Here is a 22,215-nt window from a genome sequence, read left to right as displayed (position 1 = left end):
GTTCCCCTGCAAAGGTTGCGGAGGTCAGACGGGAGTCGCTTCGTGTAAAAAGCACGTTCGTCTGGTTTGCTCAATGATAGAATTTTGATCCAAATACTCACAAGTTGTTAGCCCATCGTCTAAAAGAAGAATAAGAAGAAGAGTAAAAAGGGAATTTGAGGATATAGTAAATGACACTGCGGTCAATAATTGCGGTCTCATACGAGGGTACCTTAATCTAATCCCTCAAACCTAAACAAACATAATATTTCATCGTCAATTGTAAATGTTTGTCAACCCTTTTTCTTGCAGAATATTTAGTAGTTCCGAAACAAGTGAATGGCGTAACGGAATTCTTGTACCGTGTGGTTCCCGGCAAATAAGAATATGACTCTATGTTTTTATCATGGATGTCGTAAAAGGCGAATAAAGGTAGGGCTAATGAATTTGAGATTCATCTTGTAGGCGATGGGCTAACAACCTGTCACTATTTGAATCTTAATTCCATCATTGAGTCATTCATACACCTGAACACGTCTTTGCCGGCTTAAACTCTATTTACCCCGCAAAGGATACAGACGTGATTACATATACATATGTATGGAATACTCCTAACGTAAGTAACATTAAGATATGTCATCTATACTAATATTTTAAAGTTTGTTTGTTTGAACGCGCTAATCTCAGGAACTATTGGTTCGAATTGAAAAAAAAATATTTTTGCATCGAATAGACCATTTATCGAGGAAGGCTTAAGGCTATATAACATCACGCTGCAACTATTTGGAGACAAGAAATAATGGAAAATGTGACAAAAACGGGGAAAATTATTCATCCTTGAGGACTTCAATGATGCCCAAAATAACTATTCCACGCGGACGAAGTCGCGGGCACAGCCTGTGTATAATACTGTCAAAGACATCACTTTTTTCAATGAAAATCTTATTACCATTAAACAATCTTATTCAATGTTTCGGCTTATTTGGTTAAAGGACCATAAAATGGTAGGATGATACTGTAAAATATTATGAGCATTTTATCCAGGAAATCAATGGGATTTCCCGAACTTGGACCCAAGCCAAACAGGAGCACCTGTAAAGATTGAGAAAATACGGGATAAGCTTTTTTATGACTTTGTTGGGTGAAATAGTTTAAGAGAGTCTTATCTAGAACTAAATTTACTTTAAAAAGCCTCTGTGGCGCAGCGGTAGTGCGCTTGTCTGTGACACCGAAGGTCCCGGGTTCGAATCCCGGCCAGGGCTTAATGAGAAACGAACTTTCTCTGATTGGCAAAGTCAGGTCAAGAGTACCCGAAACCGCCGAGCTTGCATAAAGAGAGTTATGAATGCGGGTGAAGCGAAAGAAGCATGCAGAGATCGTAGTAAGTAGAAAGATGTAGGTAGTCTCAGCCTATCCCGCCGAGAAAGAGACGTAACGTTATGTATGCATACATAAAATTAAATTGTGTTTAGAATAGAATAGATTTATTTTCAAAATTGGATAAGAGGTTTCACTTATTAACGTCACATCACTTAAATCCAATTATAACTACTACCGCTTCCAAAGCGCATGTGTAGAAGAAGCGGCGGTACAAACTACATTGCAGCATTTTTACCGGACGTAAATTTACAAATATAGATCTCTTGAATCTAAATCGTGGACGAATGCACATTGTCTACACCAAAAAAAAAAAAAACATGAATGAATGTAAAACTAATAGTATGTAATGCATCATTAGGTATATGACGTGTACCTAAAGCCACAAAATATTTTTGTGAGTAAATGTTAACTTGTAGGCATAAGCACTACACACACACATATAAGCCACACATAACATACATCATCATCATCATCAACATACATCGTTCCTGGCAAATAAGAATATGATTCTATATTTTTTAACACGGCAGTGCCGTGTGGTTACCGGCAGTGCCGAGTGGTTCCCGGCACCAATATAAAAAAGAATAGGACCACTCTATTTCTTTCCCATGGATGTCGTAAAAGGCGACTAAGGGATAGGCTTACAAACTTGGGATTCTTTTTTAGGCGATGGGTTAGCAACCTGTCACTATTTGAATCTCAATTCTATTATTAAGCCAAATAGCTGAACGTGGCCATTCAGTCTTTTCAAGAATGTTCGGCTCTGTCTACCCCGCAAGGGATATAGACGTGATCATATGTATATGTAAACAAAGGCACTTTATGTGGAAAATTGTACACCGCATTAAATTAAACTCATATTTATTTTAAATGAAACAATTAATTCGTTCTTTGTCCCTTAGGGAGCTTATTATTACAATATTTCCTTATTAGGGCTGTTTAAAAAATAAATAAGAGGGGGAATCACAGTTTCCTCATTCCCACAGGCTTTGTTATTAATTTAATTTCTGTGAGGATTCGTTACAACGGTGACGTTGTAATGATATTTTATATATATAGCTACACAGCTTTTTAATTAGTAAATCTTTATATAAACACTAGCAGTGCCCGCGACTTCGTCCACGTGGAATAGTTATTTTGGGCATTATTGAAGCCCTCAAAGTAGAATTTTTCAATTTGAACCAGTAGTTCCTGAGATAAACGCGTTTAAACAACAAACAAACAAACTGCTCAGCTTTATAATATTAGTATAGCTTTCAGCTGCTTTTTAGAAAACAAATGTAATGTTTTATAAACCGTTTTCAAAAACGATGAATTTTCATAAAACATAAACAGATGCATAAATATACATACATAAAATCACGCCTCTTTCCCGGAGGGGTAGGCAGAGACTACCTCTTTCAACTTGCCACTATCTCTGCATACATATAGTCACGTTTATACCCCTAGCCAAAGAAAAAATGGAAGATCTGGATCATGTGATGTAGAAGACAAAGGGACCAGCTACTCTATAATATGTACCGAAATTTGAGTAAATTACATACATACATACATATGGTCACGTCTATATCCCTTGCGGGGTAGACAGAGCCAACAGTCTTGAAAAGACCGAATGGCCACGTTCAGCTATTTGGCTTAATGATAGAATTGAGATTCAAATAGTGACAGGTTGCTAGCCCATCGCCTAAAAAGGAATCTCAAGTTTATAAGCCTATTCCTTAGTCGCCTTTTACGACATCCATGGGAAATAGATGTAGTAAATTTAATAACCTTAACCTTTGTTTTTCCAATAACACGCCAACGGAGTTGCGGGCATCAACTAGTAACTAATATGTATGATCATAAGTCACATATAGTGGTGTTAAAACAACATAGTTTCCCACTTAATAAATGAGACCATAGGGACCTTTCAACAGCTATGTGATAATGTTATAATATCTGCAAGCGATAATGTCGCAGTTATAAATAAATTTTAGTCCCATTGGTACTAAAACTATATTACAGCGCCTTCATAAATCACAGTGCCGTGTGGTTCCCGGTACCAATAGAAAAGAATAGGACCACTCCATCTCTTTCCCACGGTTGTCGTAAAAGGCGACTAAGGGATAGGTTTATACCCTTGGGATTCTTCATTTAGGCGACGGGCTAGCAACCTGTCACTTTATATAAATCTCAATTCTATCATTAAGCCAAATAGCTGAACGTGGCCATTCAGTCTTTTCAAGACATTTTATTATATTTTCAAGGCTCTGTCTACCCCGCAAGGGGTATAGACGTGACCATATGTATGTATGTACGTCTGAATTATAACAGAAAATTATGCCGACAGGGTCACAATTCGGTACACAGATAGAGTTAACATGTATTTATTGTGTAAATGAAACCACACAGACGAAGTCGCGTACAAAAGCTAGTACGTAATAACACTGACAAACGGAAAAACAGTACAGTAAGAATTAAATAATGTCTGGAGCGAATGTCGAGCCACAACAAACGGCAATATCGCCCCATTTATGTGTGTGTGTGTGTGTGTGTGTGTGTGTGTGTGTGTGTAAATAAATTCCGCTCTCCGCTGATTTTCCCCTGAAATTACTAAAACGCTTCCTCGACAATTCATATGCTGAATGCTTACTTGTTTTCGTCAATATTCCGTATCATATGTATGTTAATGTTGATTTGTCTGATCGTGATTGTTGTTTGCTTGAAACGCCGCCGTGTGGTTACCGGCACTAATAAAAGCAAAAAAAAAAAAAATAGGATCACTCCATCTTTTTCCGTGGATGTCGTAAAAGGCGACTAAGCGATAGGCTTATAAACTTGAGATTCTTGTCAATGTTTGAAAACTTAACAGAAACTATTGTACATAAGATCGAAAAAAAATCATTGGTATATTCCATCAAGTGTTCAATATTTCTTATATCTATACTTACATACATATAGTCACGTCTATATCCCTTGCGAGGTAGCCAGAGCCAACAGTCTTGAAAACACTGATAGGTCACGTTCAGCTATTTGGCTTAATGACAGAATTGAAATTCAAATAGAGACAGTTTGCTAGCCCATAGCCTAAAAAAACGAATCCCAAGTTTATAAGCCTATCTCTCAGTCGCCTTTTACGACGTCCAAAGGAAAGAGCTCCTATTATTTTTTATATCGGTGCCAGGAACCACACGGAATTAATATCTAACGTGATGCAAAGATATAAATGGTGGAACGGAAATATCTATATGACTAATATGGCAAGTTCTGACACAATCACATCGGGAATATAATAAAACGTGAACGATAAAAGCCTTCGGTCCATAAATAGCTTTATTGAATATCATAAGAAGGCAAAGAAGAAAAAAAAAAGTATATTTTATTAAATCCACTTGATTTTTGGGGTGCGGAGTTGGAGAAAAACAGAACAGTTAAAGTTTACTTTTGGAACTTTGGTTTTAAATTTGTACTGGACTAGCTTTGGTCTTCATGGCGTGGTGACTTTAGAACTCTAAAACACAAGGCCGGGTTCGATTACCGGCCATTAAAAATGAAGAACGGAGTATCTATACTAATATTATAAAGCTGAGTTTGTTTGAACGCGCTAATCTCAGGAACTACTGGTTCGAATTCAAAAATTATTTTTGTGTTGAATAGAGCATTTATCGAGGAAGTCTTTAGGCTGCATATGATATAACATCACGCTACAACTATTATGAGCGAAGAAATAATGGAAAATGTGAAAAAAAAACGGGGAAAATTATTCATACTTGATCCCAATCAATCAATGATGCCCTAAATAAATATTCCACGCGAACGAAGTCGCGGGCACAGCTAGTATTATATAAACGTCACCCTATGTTAGCAAATTCAACATATTTAATTAATTGGACGGGCCGCTTATCTGTCTAAGGACTGTCCTTTTTTCATTCCGCACATCACAATAGTGACAGCATGACATGCTGTCACTTACGTATACAGTCGTAGAACAATAAAAAAAAAGAAAAAAAATATGGACGCCGATTGACAGCTCTGCTAACAATTATATAAATAGAAATATAATCACAGCGCGTGTTTTAAATTCTGAAAAACGACATGAGAGTAATGAATGTGAATTGAACAAAGAAGCATGCGGAGATCGTGGCAAATAGAAAGATGTAGTCTCTGTCAACCCCTCCGGGAAAGAGGCGTGATTATATGTAGGTATGTTTTCAACTTCCTTCCTCATCAGTTGCCATTTGCTTTGCTTCTGTGTAAATTGTATAAGCCAATCAAGGGGAAGGCTAATTTTTCTTTTAGGCTTGCAACCAGTCAAAATCTTTGAATATGTCAGTTAACTATTCAGATAAACATACGTTATTATTCATAACGTCGCGCCTCTTTACTACAATATCATAAGTTTATTTTCCACACAAAAGTGTGCAAATATTATTTTTATCTGGCGAATAAATAAATAAATATATACGGGACAAATTACATAGATTGAGTTAGCCTCGAAGTAAGTTCGAGACTTGTGTTACGAGATACTAACTCAACGATACTATATTTTATAATAATAATAAATACTTATATAGATAAACATCCAAGACCCAGGCCAATCAGAAAAAGTTCTTTTCTCATCATGCCCTGGCCGGGATTCGAATCCGGGACCTCCCCGGTGTCACAGACAAGCGTATTACCGCTGCGCCACAGAGGCCGTCAATAAATGATTCGAACAAAATAATATATCTATGTAGTTTCAATATTACGGAGCGGTTCTAAGAAATTCGATATTAAGTAACAGTTTGACGGCAAGTTTCTGAAGTTTTCGCGATGATATATTGAACAAGCTGAGAATTGAACAAGAAAATAATTTACTATTGTGTACATACATACATATAGTTACATCTATTTCCCTTGCGGGGTAGACAGAGCTAACGGTCTTGAAAGACTGACAGGCCACGTTCAAATTATAAGCTTAATGATAGAATTGAGATTTACATAGTGACAGGTTGCTAGCCTATCGCCTAAAAGACGAATCACTATTTAAATCTCAATTATATCATAAGGCCAAATAGCTGAACGCGGCCTATCAGTCCTTTCAAGACTGTTGGCTCTGTCTACCCCGCAAGGGAAATAGATGTAACTATATGTATGTATGTACACAATACGTGTCCATATATATGTATGTAAAAAAGAAATAAATAAATTTCTCTATTCACCAAACTTGAGCCGAGGTCACTAACCTCTTTAAATACATACCTACAGTCAAGAAAGTAAATAAATCCTAAATCACATCAGCGAACGAAGGGGTCACATGTTACAATATTTTCTAGAAAAACAGTCGTGTATTTGCAAACACTAAAAACGTTTGATGCATACATAATTTAGTAGTTATGTATGGTGGAACTTGTATAATACACGCGACAGTGAGTGATACTTATGTATTTGTAGGTGTTATAATTACATACGTATATACCTACTTACAATCGCGTCTAGCTTAATAGTATAATTTATTTTTTAAATATCCGTTATATTTGTCAAATAATAGTGCCGTGTGGTTCCCGGCACCAATAAAAAAAAGGAATAGGACCACTCCATCTCGTTCCTATGGATGTCGTAAAAGGCGACTAAAGAATAGGTTTATTAATTTGGGATTCTTCTTTTAGGCGATGAGCTAGTAACCTGTCACTATTTGAATCTCAATTCTTTCATTAAGCCAAATAGCTGAACGTGGCCATTCAATCTTTTCAGTCTACCCCGCAAGGAATATAGACGTGACCATATGTATGTATGTATGTGTGAGAGCTCTAAAAGTCAGTCAAGGGTAAGGCTAATAAATTTGAGACTCATCTTTTACACTCCAAAGCCTTTAGAATCAGAATTGGATACAATTTAGGTGGCACATAGCGGAATGTATTTCAGCTTAATAGTATAATTTATTAATTTTTAATCTGTTGACGTTAATTAAACATACCTCAGTGGTCTTCTTCTTGCATTTGTCGGTACCAGCAAAGATGTTCAGCTGGGTGGAGCCAGGTTGGAGTGGACACTGGTCGATATCCACTCTTCTCAAGTCTATGTCGATACCGCTGGTTCCCCTGGAAAAGAGTAGGTTATTAAAACTCAAATCACTTTTACAATTGCAACTTCTTACAGAGATCGTGGCAAATGAAATGATGTAGTCTCTTGCTACCCTTCTTCTTTGGAAAAAGGCCTGATATTATGTATGTAACACATACATACATAATATCAGGCCTTTTTTTACATACATAATATCAGGCCTTTTTCCGAAGAAGGGTAAGCAGAGATTACATCTTTTCATTTGCCACGATCTCTGCATACTTCCTTCGCTTACTTATACACTATAGCTTTTTGACGGCCTCTGTGGCTCAGCGGTAGTACGCTTGTCTTTGACATCGGAGGTCACGGGTTCGAATCCCAGCCAGGGCATGATGACAAAACGAACTCTTTCTGATTGGCCTGGGTCTTGGATGTTTATCTATATAAGTATTTATTATAAAATATAGTAGCGTTGAGTTAGTATCTCGTAACACAAGTCTCGAACTTACTTCGGGGCTAACTCAATCTGTGTAGGTAATTTTGCCCGTATATTTTTATTATTAATTATATAGAAAGGCCATGTTCCACTGCATGCCAATGTACCTACAGTAGTAAAGTTGTCTAGCACAAAGTCATTTGCTAACTTCGTACGAGTACGAGGAATGTCACTTTGCACCGTTCAGAAATCTTGGTAGAGACTAATTTGACGCCGCGTTAAACTAAGAATGACAAAGGAAAGCCCTTAGCGTTCTGTATGGGACAACAGAGATTTTGTTTAATCCTACTACTATTATAAAGGCGAAAGTTTGTATGGATGTTTGTTACTCTTTCACGCAAAAACTACTGAACCGATTACCATGAAATTTGGTATGTAGGTAGCTGAAGACCCAGAATAACACATAGGCTACTTTTTATCCCAGAGTTCCCGCGGGATTGATAGGGTTTCCATGCGAACGAAGTCGCAGGCGGCCTCTAGTCTTATGTATAAAATTCTCGTGTCACAATGTTCGTTCCCGTACTCCTGAGAAACGGTTTGACCGCTTCTCATAAAATTTTGTGAGCATATTGAGTAGGTCTGAGAATCGGCCAACAACTATTTTTCAAAACCCTTAGTGACAAGGGTTGTCTACAAATAACATTTTTTTAACTAGAAATTGGTTTAACATTATTTATATGGCAAAACAACGTTTGCCGGGACAGCTTCTTATCTATACTAATATTATAAAGCTGAAGAGTTTGTTTGTTTGAACGCGCTAATCTCAGAAACTACTGGTTCGAATTGAAAAAATATTTTTGTGTTGAATAGACCATTTATCGAGGAAGGCTTTAGGGTGTATAACATCACGCTGCAACTATAAGGAGCGAAGAAAAAATGCAAAATGTAAAGAAAACGGGGAAAATTATTCATCCTTGAGGGCTTCAATGATGCCCAAAATAACTATTCCACGCGGACGAAGTCGCGGGCAAAGCTAGTAAATAGTATAGGTATTACACGCGCAAGTAAAGTAGATACTTTTATTTTATCACGGACGTTACGAATCATGTTACAATGATCCGTGCACACAGAACGATGACAACTTTTGTCATTTAATAAAAAAAAAAAATTACAAATGTAATTCGACGATTAGGCGACGACGGGCTAGCAACATGTTACTATTTGGATCTCAATTCTATCATTAAGCCAAACAGCTGAACTGTCTTACTGAGGGTCTGTCTACCCCGAGGATACAGACGTGATTATATGTATGTAGGTATGTATTTCAAACATTAAATGGAAAAATTAATATATGTATATAGTCACGTCTATATCCCTTGCAGAAGACAGAACCAGCAGTCTTGAAAATACTGAAAGGCTACGTTCAGCTGCATGGCTTAATGATGGAAAAATGAACGAAATTGGAAAAAAAAACATTTTACACTTATTAAGCAAATCGAAGACGTGACTAAATGTAAACGTCTGATTTCCCAAAAAAAAAAAGAAAATCTTTTTTTTATTTCCACGTTTTCCATTTAACGTCAAAAAAAAATTGAAAATCGAATGCACTCGAAAATCTGCATTAAAATAACCACTAAAAATATCATGCACCGTTTATTGGTCGGCAGCTTGTGAATGACACGAATATTTCACAATCGGTGTATTTTATTAATGCATTGTTTCAACAATTAAACTTTTTTTAATTAACTTTAAAAATGTGCCTTTAAAATGAATATTTAAGGTATGGTATTGATGGTATGTAAAATCATCAATTACCATATCATACTTAATACTTATATTTATAGGAATACAAATTTTAATACTTATTTTTATAGGAATGTTGCTGTTGAAGTGCCGTGTGGTTCCCGGTACTAATACAAAAAAGAATAGGACCACTCTATCTCTTTCCCATGGATGTCGTAAAAGGCAACTAGGGGTTGGCATACAAACTTGGGATTTTTTTTAGGCCATGGGCTACCAACCTGTCACTATTTGAATCTCAATTCTATCATTAAGCCAAATAGCTGAACGTGAATATGAAAAAGACTTATCGTCTTTTCAAGACTATTGGCTATGTCAACCCCACAAGGGATATAGGCGACTCCTATTCTTTTTTATAGTGGTGCCGGGAACCACACGGCATACACAAGTTATAATACCGCGATCCTTAATTACAGAAGCTTTCATTTCTTCGCTTTCTTAATTCCATACAGTATGATAAACATACTATTCAACAGTTAAAAAGTTTTACAAAACAAAAAGCATGTAAATTGTACAAGAAAGAATTGCCCACGTGAAACGCCGGCCGGCATGCAAGGTTCCTTATCTTGCATAAATTCACTTTATCAACGCCCCGTATTTGTCAAGACTCCACTCTTTTTTTATATATTTCACATTAAAACGACGCTCCTTTCTTTTTAAATTTACATACAATAAATATAAATACATACGGGACAAATTACACAGATTGAGTTAGCCTCGAAGTAAGTTCGAGACTTGCGTTACGAGATACTAACTGAACGATACTATATTTTATAAGAAATACTTTAATAGAAAAACATCCAAGACCCGGGCTAATTAGAGAAAGTTCGTTTTGTCATCATGCCCTGGCCGGGATTCGAACCCGGGACCTCCGGTTTCACAGACAAGCGCACTACCGCTGCGCCACAGAGTCATACATATAGTCACGCCTATATTCCTTGCGCGGTAGACAGAGCAAACAGTCTTGAAGACACTGATTGATCACGTTCAGCTTTCTGGCTTTATGGTAGAATTGAGATTCAAATAGTGACAGGTTGCTACCTATTAAGTTCAAGTTCAAGACTGCTGGCTCTGTGTACCCCGCATGGGATATAGATGATTATATGAATGAATAAATACATTCTTCCTTTAGGCGATGGCCTAGCAAAGTTCCACTATTTGAATCTCAATTCTATTTTCAAGTCACAATAGTTTGTCATAATAGTTTTTTGGCATAATTGGTTTTGGCATACAATTTCATAGGCATAAATATAGTTTAGAATAATTTATTTTTTGCGCGAAGCAGATGTAGTGTAATGCGCTATAAGGCGAGTACTTCTTAGCTTAGGTTAGGTTATGCTAATAGTAGGTATGCTTAAAAAGTTATGCCAAATAATATTATGCGTAACAATTATTAGGCTAAACAAAGGTATGTCATGTAAAATTATGACACAAAATAATATGCTAATAGGTAAAGAACCAGGAGTTTTTTATAGAAATTAATCTTCTCATTTTGCTGAAGGCGTTTAAAAATAGTCTGGAATTCCCCCTTAAGAACAAAAATAAATATTGATAAATTCCTAATTGAACACTGCCTTACTCCAATTCAGCGTAATTCTATATCACTGATGCAAAATCACTTCAATATATTTAGAACGTGTTATTTTAAGAAAAATATTTCCTACAGAAATAGGCACTTAAGCGTTCAAATATCAGAACCCCCTTACGCAAAGAGGGTTGTAAAAATCCATTCAATCCATTCAATCAAGTCCAATTATAAGATATTACATACAGACATATAGTCACGTCTATATCCCTTGCGGGTTGACAAAGCCGGCAGTCTTGAAAGACTGACAGGCCACGTTCAGCTGTTAGGCTTAATCACAGAATTGAGATTTATATAATGACAGGATGCTAGGCTAGCCCGTCGCCTAAGAAAAGAATCCCAAGTTTATAATCCTATCCCTTAGTCGCCTTTTACGATATCCATGGGAAAGAGATCGAGTGATCCTGTTCTCCTTTAAATTGGTGCCGGGAATCACACGACATACATGTATATATATATGTATATATATATATGAGTTTACATGAAGAGAGTTATGAATGTGGATGAAGCGAAGGAAATATGCAGAGATCGTGGCAAGTGGAAAGAGGTAGTCTCTGCCTACCCCTCCGGGAAAGAGGCGTGATTTTATGTATGTATGTATATATGTATGTATGTTTATGTCTCAACTAGAAATGTTACTAAACCAACAATATGTGCTATGCCTTCATCGGGTTATTGATTGCACATAGGTACTCGGAAGTCCTAACTCCTGAGGGAACAAAGTTTAGGAGTGATCCGGTATACGACATGTTTACAAATCGTTGTAGGCACACATGTTTGGTAAGAATATGTAACTGACATGGCCGTGCGATGTTGGTTTTAGTTTGACTATACAGGATGACTTTTAATTCAACTGCATAAATTTGTCGGTTAAGTGTACTCATCTAAAGGATATTTAAAAACGTTAAAAGAAATAATAATATCGGTTCATATTTCAGAAAGTACGAAAAAAAATTAAAGTATCAAAATCCACGATCCTAAATACGTCATATCACCCCGACCGGCGGAAAAGCGACGCGTAAGATTCAGAGGTCAACACACAATTCATTCAGCTGAGCGATCTCCACAACTCTGTACTTTACTTGATCTTGATACTAGAAAAATAATTTATTTTTCAGACATTTATTTACATTTTTAGTTTTAATTTCTTTTTGTAGTATTGGTCTTTAATAAAGCGTGTGACGTAGTTTTTGAGGGTTTTTTAAATGCGAAAATGATGACGTTTAATTTGTTGTTTGATGCAGTTGTTTTAAATGTCAGCCTGTATAAATAAACCAGCTTTTCCCGCGACTCCGTCCGCGCGGAATAGAATAGAATACAATAGAATAGATTTATTTTCAAAATTGGATACAAGGTATCACTTATTGACGTCGCATAACTTAAATCTAATTATAACTACTGCCGCTTCCAAAGCGCATTTGTAGAAGAAGCGGCGGAACAAACTACACTGCAGCATTTTCATCGGACGTCATAGTTATTTTGGGCATCATTGAAGCCCTCAAGGGTGAATAATTGTCGTCGGTCTTTCCGAGTCTTGGTTGGCTCTGTCTACCTCGCAAGGGATATAGACATGATTATATGTATATGTAAAATAAATAGAAAAAAGCCGTATGGTTCCCGGCACCAATAGAAAAAAGAATAGGATCACTCCATTTCTTTCCCATGGATGTCGTAAAAGGCGACTAAGGGATATGCTATTAAACTTGTGATTCTTCTTTTAGGCGATCGATGGGCTAGCAATGTCTGAATGCTGTCACTATCTGAATCTCAATTTCTATCATTAAGCCAAACAGCTGAACGTGGCCTAGCAGTCTTTTCAAGACTGTCGGCTCTGTCTACCCCAAAAGGGATATAGACGTGACCATATGTGTATGTGTGTATGTAAATAGAAAAAAAACCACACTCACTTGAAGAAATATGATCCGTTGCTGTACCCAAAAAAGGGGACAGTGTATGTCAGCATCCAAATGTTACCACCCCCGCAGTCATAGTAAGGTTTGGACCATTTGCCGTCTTCGTAAACCACTGACAGGATCTCGTCAGGCTCGCGATCAGAGTGGGCTGTGTCGTTGAACGTGTACGAGTTGTAACCTGCGACATAGGAAAATATTAAACAAAAAAATTCAAATTTTTTATTCATCATTAAAGGATACTTCATATCGCTTAATAATTGTCAAAACGTTTACTGAACGATTTACCGACTTTTCTAAGCCTATGTTACGGCATGACTAATTTACGTTTATTACGTAAATTTCTATCAGTTGTGGCACTAAGCACATAAGCATCTAAGCAGGTTGACTAAGCAGATATACAAGGAGAGTGTGGAGGGAAAGGTCGGAGTGGGAAGACCTAGACGAACGTATCTTGATCAAATTAAGGACGTCCTGGTAAAGGGTCAGGTCAAAAGTACCCGAAACCGCCGAGCTTGTATGAAGAGAGTTATGAATGTGGACGAAGCGAAAGAAGTATGCAGAGATCGTGGCAAGTGGAAAGAGGTAGTCTCTGCCTACCCCTCCGGGAAAGAGGCGTGATTTTATGTATGTATGTATGTATGTATGTGGCACTAACTTTTTGAAAAAAAGAGGTGGTATTCCTAACTTACATTATAAGATCAAAAATGTACTGGGACGCTACTGTAGGTACTCGTATGTTTATTTTCTTAAAGAGTTGTCTTAACGAGTCTCTTGGTCCTAAACCGTAAATTGCGCGAACGGCCCTTTTCTGAATTATAAAAATAGTTTGTATATCAGCCGCGCTACCCCATAAAAGTGAACCATAAGATAACAAGCTATGCTAAGCTACCTATATATGATCTTGACATAATTTGTACAGTATGTACATATTTTATTTTATATTTATTTTATTTGACGAAATATTCGTATTGACATAATCAGTTCTACATAACAGTTTTTTAATGTAGACAATGTGCATTCGTCCACGATTTAGATTTAAGAGATCTATATTTGTAAATTGACGTCCTATGAAAATGCTGCAGTGTAGTTTGTTCCGCCGCTTCTTCTACACATGCGCTTTGGAAGCGGTAGTAGTTATAATTAGATTTAAGTTATGTGACGTCAATAAGTGATACCTTGTATCCAATTTTGAAAATAAATCTATTCTATTCTATTCTATTCTATGAAAATAGCTGAAATAAACAAGCCTAGCTGTAGCTACATCTGTTAACAAATAATGTACGTTCGTTCGTGCCGTGTGGTATCCGGCAATTTAATATAGGACCACTTCATTTTAATTAAGAATGTCGTTTAAGGCGACTGTGGAAACGGCTAATACAATTGTTATTTTTCTACATACATACATACATATGGTCACGTCTATATCCCTTGCGGGGTAGACAGAGCCAACAGTCTTGAAAAGACTGAATGGCCACGTTCAGCTATTTGGCTTAATGATTTAATTGAGATTCAAATAGTGACAGGTTGCTAGCCCATCGCCTAAAAAAAGAATTCCAAGTTTGTAAGCCTATCCCTTAGTCGCCTTTTACGACATCCATGGGTGAGAGATGGAGCGGTCCTATTATTTTTTGTATTGGTGCTGGGAACCACATGGCAATATAGAACCACTTAATTATAATTAAGAATGTCGTTAAAGACGACTTAGGAAACAGCTAATATAATCGATATTCTTCTAATAGGCAAGCAATCTTTCACTGTTTGTATCTCAATTCCATCATTAAGCCTTACAGCTGAACGTGGCCTTCAGACTTTTCAAGGGGAATCCCAAGTTTATAAGACTAGAATAGATTTATTTTCAAAATTGGATACAAGGTATCACTTATTGACGTCACATTACTTATATCTAATTATTACTACTACCGCTTCCAAAGCGCATGTGACAAAAAAGCGGCGGAACAAACTACACTGCAGCATTTTCGTCGGACGTCAATTTACAACCGCCTAATACACATACAAATGGACTACCGCCTAATTCCACATAAATACAAACATACATATAATCACGTCTATATCTCTTGCGGGGTAGACAGAGCCAACAGTCTTGAAAAGACTGAATGGCCACATTCAGCTATTTGGCTTTATCATAGAATTGAGATTCAAATAGTGACAGGTTGCTAGCCCATCGCCTAAAAAAGAATCCTAAGTTTGTAAGCCTATCCCTTAGTCGCCTTTTACGACATCCATGGGTGAGAGATGGAGCGGTCCTATTCTTTTTTGTATTGGTGCTGGGAACCACATGGCAATATAGAACCACTTAATTATAATTAAGAATGTCGTTAAAGACGACTTAGGAAACAGCTAATATAATCGATATTCTTCTAATAGGCAAGCAATCTTTCACTGTTTGTATCTCAATTCCATCATTAAGCCTTACAGCTGAACGTGGCCTTCAGACTTTTCAAGGGGAATCCCAAGTTTATAAGACTAGAATAGATTTATTTTCAAAATTGGATACAAGGTATCACTTATTGACGTCACATTACTTATATCTAATTATTACTACTACCGCTTCCAAAGCGCATGTGACAAAAAAGCGGCGGAACAAACTACACTGCAGCATTTTCGTCGTACGTCAATTTACAACCGCCTAATACACATACATGAGACTACCGCCTAATTCCACATAAATACATACATACATATAATCATGTCTATATCCCTTGCGGGGTAGACAGAGCCAACAGTCTTGGAAAGACTGATAGACCACATCCAGCTGTTTGGCTTTAAGATAGAATTGAGATTCAAATAGTGACAGGTTGCTAGCCCATCGCCTAAATGAAGAATCCCAAGTTTATAAGCCTACCCCTTAGTCGCCTTTTACGACATCCATGGGAGAGAGATGAAGTGGTCCTATTCTTTTTTCTATTGGTGCCGGGAACCACACGGAACACACATAAATTCTGAAAAAAAAAAAAACACTTTTATGTCACTTACAAGTTCAAGTTACCAATAAATTCGTTGCAAAGTTTCGCACAGATTACGCGAGTTAAGACCCACAAAGTCAAGTTTCGGATTAAGAACACTAAACAGGATTGGTGTAGTACATTCAGGGCCAAATATTTCTGGGCTTAAGCCAAAGTACAGGCAACCACATAACTTCGGCTCGGAGCCACAGATAATGTTCCAACTATAATAGTTTGTAAGCTCCGAAGTCGTTATACATCTTGGTGATAGTAAGGGCGAGATCTAATGATATTTTGAGAGCGCTGGTGAATGAGTGGATGAGTGGATTCTGACCGAATCAAATATTGTGTACTCTTCCCTATATTAAGTAAATAAAACATACATACATACATATAATCACGCCTATATCCCTTGCGGGGTAGACAGAACCAACAGTCTTAAAAATACTGATAGGCCACGTTCAGCTGTTTGGCTTAAGTGGTTAATAAAGTAAATAAAATCTCCTCCTTTTTTTCAAGTCGGTTAAAAACACTACGACATCTTCATCGTTACTTATTTAATCAAATATTGTGACCCAAGATGTAGTTTCTGCCTATCCCTCCGGGAAAAAGGCGTGATTTTATGTTTGTATGTATTGTGACTTAAGATTCTTTTCTATGTCAAAATAATAAAAATACTAAGACATTTTATCAGTTCTAATTTATCTAAAGCTCTTATCTATTCATTTATAAAACTAGTTGTTGACCGCAACTTTGGTCGCGTGAATTTAGCGCCATCTACAAAAAGCGACGAATTTAAACTTAAGGCCATCTAACAAAAAGGCAACAAAATTAGCACCAACTGTAAAAGCAGCGTATGAAACGCCACCTACAAAAAGCGACAAATTTAACATACATACATATAATTTCGTCTATATCCCTTGCGGGGTAGACAGAGGCAACAGTCTTGAAAAGACTGAGGGGCCGCGTTCAGCTTTTTGGCTTGATGATAGAACTTAGATTAAAACAGTGACAGGTTAGACAAATAGCTTGTTGACGAATTTAACGCTACCCACAAAATAATACAGGTTTTTTGCTAATCCCGTGGGAACTATAGGTTTTACCGGTATGTAAGATTATTTCCTTCTCCAGACTCTGAATTATACTCGTATTACGTGCTATTTTAAGAAGATTTATTAATTCATATAATTATTTAATTCAGATAACACGAGAAAAGGTAACAAACAAACAAATAAATAGCCGAGTGGTTTCCGGCACCAATAGCATAATTAAAGGATAGGACCACTTCATCTCTTTCCCATGGATGTCGTAAAAGGCGACTAAGGGATATGCGTATAAACTTGGCATTCTTCTTTTAGGCGATGGGCTAACAACCTGTCACTATTTGAATCTCAATTCTATCTTAAAGCCAAACAGCTGAACGTGGCCTATCAGTCTTTTCAAGACCGTTGACTCTGTCTACCCCAAAAGGGATAAAGACGTGACCATATGTATGTATGTATTTATGTATGCAAACAAATAAACTCCCTTTCTTTCATTTAATACTAGTAGAAATGCGAAAGTGAGTTTGTTTGTTTGTAGTTAGTCAATTAATAACTATCTGACCGGCAATTCACAGCCGTTCTCATTAGAAGCAGCAGAAAGGGCATTTAATGAAAACATCAAGTTAACGTTGTTGAAGAAAATGCTGCAGTGCAGTTTGTTACCTCTTCTTCTGCACTGACGCCTTGAAAGCGGCAGTAAATTTAGTTTTTAGTAATTTATTTGACGTCAACCAATGTTGTGAAACCAAACGTTTTGACAATTATTAAGCGGTATGAAGTATCTTATAATAATGAATAAAAATTTAGAATTTTGAATTATTATTTTTTTAATTTGAATCGACTAAAATTTTAATGTAGAAACGATGAAATAAACTTTAATAAGCCCGTTTTGTGGGTAACTGTACGCAATGCTATAGAAGGCTATAAAATTTATATGTACCGCCTCAACTGGAATACAGGAGTTATGTCTGTACATAAATATTTGGGCTATGTAAATACTTTTACGAGCAATGCTTGAGCCACGAAAGATATAAATAAAATGTAATGAAATATTCGCGCTCATAAGTTTGGGGAAAATTAATAAGATGGCGGTTTATAGAGTGCTTCAAAATTAATAAAATATTTTCATTTAATTAATTGGCAGCTGCGGTTCGGACCGTATAAAACGTATAATCTTATTTTTTTTCGTAAATTTATTAAACTTTGTAAACAATTTTTGTAACTTTTAAAAAATAATAGGACCACTCCGTCTCATTCCCATGGATGTTGCAAACGCGACTAAGGGATAGGCTTATAAACTTGCGATTCTTATTGTATTCGATGGGCTAGCAACCTGTCACTATTTGAATCTCAATTCTATCATTAAGCCAAACAGCTGAACGTGGCCTAACAGTCTTTTTTTTTTAAAGACTGTTGGCTCTGTCTACTCTGCAAGGGACATAAACGTGATTATATGTATGTATGAATGTATGTTTTTAAACTTTTGTAAAAGTACATTTACAAAATCCTATATAAAAAATATCCTACACAAAAGTTCAATAATAATACGACATAAAGTCCGACATATACATATGTAGATAGAATCACGTCTTTATCTCTTGCGGGGTAGGCAGAGCCCACAATCTGGATAAGACTGAAACGCCAGAAACGACCAGAAGAACAAAAAAACTATAGAAAGGAAACATTATGACAATCACATCATTAGTAATACACAAAAAAGTACTCAGCAAAATGGCTGAATGATAGAACTGATTTTCAGTCGACTATAGTGAAAACGGTCAAAAGTACCAAACGGTATAAGCAAGATGAAGCGAAGGAAGTATGCAGAGATCGTGGCAAGTGGAAAGAGGTAGTCTCTGCCTACCCCTCCGGGAAAGAGGCGTGATTTTATGTATGTATGTACAGTTACCGAATTGAATGGCAAATTTATATATTTAAAGTCAAAAGAGGCGTGATTTTATGTATGAATGTATGTATTGTGAAAACAAAATGAGAGGAAAGGCGAGCGAATAATAAAAACAAACTCCGCCTCGTAGATTCTAACGTGTTATTACAATTTCTCCGACATTTTTGCGCATGCACGCCTTAACACTAAGTGAATGCCACCGAGGTGTGTGACTTCGTGTAAAAAATGTATCAAATCGTTCTGACAGAAACATATTTAAGTTAGGGATGTATCAAAACAACATGTTTTTCGAGGAAACACTCCTTTTGAAAAGGGTAACACATTAGTTAAGTTATAAATAAATAAATAAATATACCGTGTCATTCAGTGTCAGTGCCGTGTGGTTCCCGGCACCATTACAAAAAAGTATAGGACCACTCCATCTATTTCCTATGGATGTCGTAAAAGGCAACAAAGGGATAGGCTTACAAACTTGGGATTCTTTTTTAGGCGATGGGCTAGCAACCTGTCACTATTTGAATATCAATGCTATATCATTAAGCCAAATAGCTGAGCGTGGCCTATCAGTACTTTCAAGACTGTTGGCTCTGTCTACGAAATAAGTTCGAGACTCGTGTTAAGAGATACCAACTTAACGATACTATATTTTATAATAAACTAGCTGACCCGCGCAACTTCGTTTGCGTGTATCCCGCTACTTCGACAAATACAGTCAACGCACCAACACATATTGGATACTAATTTTCAATTCACAATAACTTCTCTTTCCCTTAACCGCGTTTAAAATATTAAAATGTTTTTTGGTTTCTGTGACTCTTCTTTGATCGCCCCCCCTATCAGTTTTTGGAAAAAATATAATAATAATAATAAATAAATCGTTTATTATTCTCTCCACTTAATACTAATTTACAGAGTTTCATTTCATACTTAATCGATGGGGTACAAGTAATGCGAGTAGTAATATCAATAAGTGTGGAGAGAACTGGTGCCTGAGATAGGTAGGTAAGACCTCCTGTATTACAGGTCACCAGGCTCACTCCTCCCTATGATTTAAATGATCTTGTACATCAATTTGACGCCGTTAGTAGAAAAATTAAAGAAAAAGAGAAAAACTTTATACATAATGACAAAACATAAAAATACTTATCTAAGCTTATGAGTAAAACCGTAGTGGGTGATTGTATGTGATATGTAAGTGTTCTTGTTTGTGTAAAATGTTGTTCTGTAGTGTGTAATGATGAGGTAGGAGGTTATGAAGTAATTTGTATGAGACGTTCAGTAGAATCGTAGTCAAGAGATAGTAACCACTTAAAAAGAGCCTTCTTGCAAAGATATCTAGACATTGGGTATATAATAAGAATATTGTTGGCTTTATTGTAGAGGAAGGCGCCAAGGAAGCAAAAGAACTTAAGCGCAAATCTAGTATTGAAGTGTTCAAGGTTACAGACGGTAGTCTTTCTTCGTTTGTTAGCAAAAAGACTCGGATTATATCTACACTGAGTGTGCATTTTACGAATAGTCGAAAAGACAAAGATCTGTCTCACCGTAAGGACTTCCCACTGTTGATACAGTTCGAATGTTGGATGACGAAAAGGAAGGGAAGCTCCTACTTTAAGTATCGCACGTTGAGCCCGTTCCACCTCAATGAGATGCGTTTTTGCAGCCCCGCCCCATGAAGTAATGCAATATCCGATTAGAGATTGACACAGTGCCTGATAAACCATTTTAAGAATTTTACGATCAGCTAAAGTTCTTAAGTATCTGAAAATATAGATGAGCTTGCGTAGTCTTGTCGTTAATGATTGTATATGAGTTTTGAAGGTTAGGGCAGTGTCAATTTCTACACCTAAGTATTTAATAGTATCAACACGATCTAACTTCAGGCATGAGCATTGAGGCGAAATATTATTGCACGTATGGGCAGTAATAAAACCGGTTTTAGGCCATTGAGTTTTATTTAAAGCGAAGAACATATGTTTCGTTTTACTCAAATTCAATGTTAGCATGTTTGTGCTTACCCAGCCAGTGACCATATTGAAGGCAGTTTGGGCATTGCAATACGCTTCGTCCCACGTTTTACCATCAACGACAAGTGCGGTGTCATCGGCAAAAGCAAAGATTGTACAGTTTGGAACTTGTAGCTGGCAGAGGTCGTTAATATAGACAAGGAATAGCGTGGGACCCAATATGCTACCCTGTGGCACACCATGTGTTACGGGAAGTTGGTCGCTAATCAGGTTTCCAATTTTAGCTTGTTGGAGTCTATCCTGAAGATAGTCAGTCAGAAGTGACAGCGGCAATCCTCTTACTCCTACCGCTTGTAATTTTTGAATGAGAAGGGGGACCGAAACTGTGTCGAAAGCTTTTTTAAAATCTAAAAATATGCCGATATTTTTAATACCTAAGTCAAGATTGCGTACAATAGTGTCAGTCAAGCTATAGACAGCATCATCTGTTGATTTACCTCTTCGAAAACCAAACTGGGATGGAGCGAGGATTTTGCTGTTTTCAAGAAAATTAACTAAGCGATTATTAATGAGACGTTCTACAATTTTGGATAGTGCCGGTAATAAAGATATAGGTCTGAAGTTGTCAACACTGTTCTTGTCACCACTTTTATAAATCGGTTTAACTAGAGCAATCTTTAGAGCACGGGGAAAGACACCCGTCTGGAAAATTAGATTGCATAGGAATGTGATCGGAGTTGTGAGAATGTTCACATATCTCTTCAGCAAAAGGCTAGGAATGTTATCTACACCGGGAGCTGCATCGGTTTTTAAAGCCATTATTGCTGATATAATCTCTTCTTCGTTAGTTGGTAGTATAACAAATGAGTTAGGTGGGGGGTCTCTGTGCTTAAATTTAGTATTACGTGTTGTTATGGGTATAATCTTACGAGCGAGGTCACTTCCCACACTGGCAAAATAAGAGTTGATGTGATTGATACTATCTTTGGGTGCATGGTAGCTTAGTAGATTGGGTGAATGGTCAGTTTTGTTTTTAGATTGAGTTAGCTGTGTTATTACATTCCATAATTTTTTATGTGATTTGCCTGCTTCCGTTATAAGACTATTATCATACGCTCTCTTGGCCTTCTTTAAGATTATATTGCAAAAGTTTCTGTATCTTTTATAGGTACACTCTAATATTACATTTTCGGGATCCCTCTTATGCTTTTTATGTAAATTG

At 36.8% G+C, this 22,215-nt stretch overlaps 1 protein-coding gene across 1 annotated transcript in view; it reads right to left on the bottom strand.

Moving 5' to 3' along the window:
* Positions 1-22,215, bottom strand: part of LOC106132975 (metabotropic glycine receptor) — a 113,981-nt gene that overhangs the window by 27,567 nt on the left and 64,199 nt on the right. Inside the window, exons 4-5 of the mRNA XM_060949019.1 lie at positions 13,109-13,292; positions 7,295-7,418 (exon numbers count right to left, since the gene is read on the bottom strand). Coding sequence (XP_060805002.1) covers positions 7,295-7,418; positions 13,109-13,292 — 308 coding nt within the window. The remainder of the gene's footprint in view (positions 1-7,294; positions 7,419-13,108; positions 13,293-22,215) is intronic.

The sequence above is a fragment of the Amyelois transitella genome, chromosome 3 (assembly GCF_032362555.1).
Source record: "Amyelois transitella isolate CPQ chromosome 3, ilAmyTran1.1, whole genome shotgun sequence".
NCBI classification, from domain to species: Eukaryota; Metazoa; Arthropoda; class Insecta; order Lepidoptera; family Pyralidae; genus Amyelois; species Amyelois transitella.
This window is presented reverse-complemented; position numbering and strand designations above follow the sequence as displayed.